Consider the following 3,829-nt stretch of genomic DNA (forward strand, 5'->3'; position numbering starts at 1 on the left):
AGTATAATATACTGGCTTCTGGATTCCATCATCTTCGCGGACTAAGGCTGAACTTACTGCCGATGGAGAAACTGCCAAGTACAAATACAATTGCTCTCCTTGCATTGCCCGTGATAGTAACGGTGGTGAAGTGAGATACTCCTTCAGTTCTGTAAAAGCTTGCTCACACTCAAGTGTCCATGAAAAAGCTTTCTTGAGCATACGAAAAAAAGGCAGGCATCTATCCGTTGCCCTGGAAATCAACCTATTCAGAGCGGCGATTCTTCTTATCAATCTTTGAAGTTCCTTAGTCGATGCTGGAGACCGCATGTTGAGAATTGCCTGGATTTTCTCGGGGTTGGCCTCTATCCTTCTCCTACTTACCATGTAACTAAGGAATTTCCCTAAGGAGACACCAAATGCACATTTGTCTGGGTTGAGTTTCATTTGGTGTTTCCTGAGGACTTGGAATGTCTCCTATTGATCAGCTAGGTGGTCTTGAGCTTTCAAGCTTTTTACCAGCATGTCATCCACATATACCTCTATATTCCTTCCGATTTGATTCTTGAACATCAAGTTGACTAGCCGCTGGTATGTTACACCAGCATTTTTATGCCTAAAAGGCATCACCTTATAGCAATACAAACCTCTGTCCGTGACAAAAGAGGTCTTTTCTCTATCTGGTGGATGCATTAAGATTTAGTTATATCTCGAATATACATCCATGAAACTGAGCAACTCATGGCCAGCCGTTTCTTCTACTAACATGTCGATTCTTGGTAGAGGGAAGCTATCTTTGGGGCACGCCTTATTTAAATCGGTAAAGTCTACGCACAACCTCCATTTTCCATTGGCCTTTTTTTTACCAAAACAACATTGGCCAACCAGTCAGGATAATTGACCTCTTGGATGAAATCAGCTTTCAGAAGCTTGTTCACCTCTTCTGATATAGCCATGTTCCTCTCCGCGGCAAATGTTCTTCGTTTTTGCCTGATAGGTTTGACTGTGGGATCCTTGTTTAATCGATGCTCGATCGTAGCTGGATCAATACTAGGCATGTCTTCATGTGACCATGCGAACACATCTTGATTCTGTCTGAGGAACTGTACAAGAGTATTCATAAAGTCTAAGGGGAGTAGATACCCTATCTTCACCTTTTTTGTTACGCCATTGTCATTTAAGCATATCTCCACCAGGTCCTCAATTGACTTGGCTCGATCTCGCTCCTGTTCTTCAATTTCTTCGACAACCAAAGCCTCTTGCTGCTTCTTTTCTCTCAGAGACGCAACATAGCATTCTCTGCCAGTGGTTTGATCTCCTCTTAGTTCGCCTACGCCCTGCTCTGTAGGGAAACGCATTAAGAGGTGATAAGTCGAAGTGATTGCCCTCATCGAGTTTAAAGTAGTTCTTCCTAGGATAACATTCTAACCAGATGGGCAATCCACCACTAGGAAGTCTACCATAACAGTAACTTGTTTCGGGCTGGTTCCTGCAGTGACAGGAGGAATGACCGCTCCCAGAGGGTAGACCTTATCTCCCGTGAATCCCACCAATGGTGATTTAGTAGGTTTGAGTTTCTCCTTACCAATATTCATTTTGCTGAATGCATCAAGGAAAATGATATCAGCCGAACTTCCATTATCCACCAAGATCCGTCGAGTAATATAATTAGCGATCATCATAGTGACAACGAGAGGGTCGTCATGGGGTTGTTGCACGTCCTTAATATCTTCATCTGAGAATGTGATAACAGGATCACCTAGACGTGGCATTTTTCGGTGTGGATTCTGTATTCTAACTTCGAAAACTTCAGATGAGTTTCGCATTCTCCTGGCATAGGCCTTACGGGCTGAGCTTGATTCTCCACCACCTGCACATCCCCCGGCTATGACCCTGATTTCTCCCATTGGTTGTTGATCAGGGAGGCGGTTATCTCGGCCTGCTCTTGGTAGATTAACGTCAGTTCTGTCATTCCCCACAATAAATTTTCGCATGTGCCCCCTTCGGATCAAAGTCTCAATCTGATCCTTGAGGTCGAAGCATTCCTCTGTGGCATGCCCATGGTCTTTATGGAACCTACACTATTTATCACGAGGTCTCCTCGCCGGGTCTGACTTCAATTTTGGTGGCCAGTTCAAATATGGTTCATCCTGGATCTGCAGAAAAACTTGATCTATTGGCATATTTAAAGGAGTGTAATTTGTATATCTCTTTGCGCTCTTATAGCGAGACGCCCTTTCATTCTGGTTGATCATAGGTTTCTTATACTTGGTTTCCTTTTCATCTTTGGTTATCAGAGCCGGCCTTTTCTTGTCTACCTTATTATCATCCCATTCTTTCCCCTTTCTTGCCATCATTACATCTTCAGCATTCATATGTTTTTTAGCTCGAACCAGTAACTCGGCCATGCTGGTAGGGGGTTCTTCTAATAAAAAGAAGAGAAATCTCAAGGTTTGGAGTCCTCTCATAAAGGCGGCTCAAGCCACCTTGTCATCCGTTTCCTCCACCTGCAACATTTTCGTATTGAAACGACCAATGTAGTCTCGCAGTGACTTTCCTTTCTGCTGTTTTACAGTAAGAAGGTAGGTAACCGGCCTTCTATGCTTCTGGCCAGCAATGAAGTGGCCCATGAAACGCTTACTCAATTCTTCAAAGGTTTCGATGGTCCCTGGCTTCAGCTTGTTAAACCACACTCGTGCTGATCCTTTGAGAATCGTTGGGAAAGCCCTGCACATGATCTCATCTGGCATCGCGTGCAAATGCATTAACGCTTGAAAAGTCTCCAAGTGGTCGATGGGATCTTTAGTTCCGTCGAAACTCTCAATTGAGGGCATTCTAAATTTGTTCGGCAAGGGGCATTTCATAACCGAGGGGCTGAACGGCAAGTTGGTCTTCTGCACTAAACTATCTATGGCTGTAATACCTTTTCCATTTATGGCCTGCATCACATCCTCCATCTTTGCCTTGAGATCTTGTATCTCTGGGTCAACATGGGAAATCTCATCTGTCTTTTCAATGACAGTTGTGTTTTCATGAGGTCAGGAACTCTGTGGAAGAGATGGGTGGATCAATTCTCTATGTCAGTTCCCTACCTGGCTTTGTTCCACTTCGGTCTCATGTCGAGGAGGATGATTATCCTGCCTTTCAGGATTCCCATTACCTCTATTCGGGTTCGAGAGATCTTGTCGTGGCAAATCCTGTTGAACCGGTGGAACAAGGTATTACAGGATTGCTGCATTTTGCTGGATCAACTGGTCTATACCCTGATTCAGAGTTTGGACCTATTGTTCCAACGCTGCAAGCCGCTCCTAGTCATTTGGGATGTCTAGGTTTTCACCCGACTCTTCCCTTTGACCAGATCCCTGTAACGATGTTCTTTCGGTGACCATACCGGATCGCAAACGTATCTACCTAACTAAGTATTAATATAAGGGAATTGTCGTTCCCACAGACGGCGCCAACTGTTGAGGCTGAAATTCACCACGACCTGGTACGACACCATTTCCTGCAAAACTAAGACGGTAAAGTCAAACACCGATGTAGTGCCGGCCGTTGACCCTCCGACGATCAAGTTAGTAGGAGAGAAATAATTTTTTATCGTAATTTTCCTAGTAGGAGATCTTTTTGTGTGTACCTTATTCCCTAGTCGTCTTCGTATTTATAGTCACTTCCCTTTTCTTGATAAGGGAATTTCATCGTCCTTAGCCCATGGAGTTTATCCCGTAGAAATCTTATCCTTGATAAAATTTGAACTTACCCCATGACAAATCTTATCCTTGATACGATTTGTCATCATTCTCATGCAACTGCAATCTAATTCACTATCAACAATCACCTACCATTCAATCTA

General features: G+C 43.8%; 1 protein-coding gene across 1 annotated transcript; it reads right to left on the reverse strand.

Moving 5' to 3' along the window:
• Positions 1 to 456: 456 nt before the first annotated feature.
• Positions 457 to 1,370, reverse strand: LOC132309830 (uncharacterized). Its single transcript, XM_059808095.1, has 2 exons — positions 818 to 1,370; positions 457 to 659 (listed from the first exon to the last, which is right to left on the reverse strand). The coding sequence occupies exons 1-2, from the start codon at positions 1,368 to 1,370 to the stop codon at positions 457 to 459; spliced, it is 756 nt and encodes a 251-aa protein (XP_059664078.1).
• Positions 1,371 to 3,829: the final 2,459 nt, after the last annotated feature.

The sequence above is a fragment of the Cornus florida genome, unplaced genomic scaffold, assembly GCF_030987335.1.
Source record: "Cornus florida cultivar Cherokee Brave unplaced genomic scaffold, ASM3098733v1 CherokeeBrave_3.0.0_Hap2_Chr05, whole genome shotgun sequence".
NCBI lineage: Eukaryota > Viridiplantae > Streptophyta > Magnoliopsida > Cornales > Cornaceae > Cornus > Cornus florida.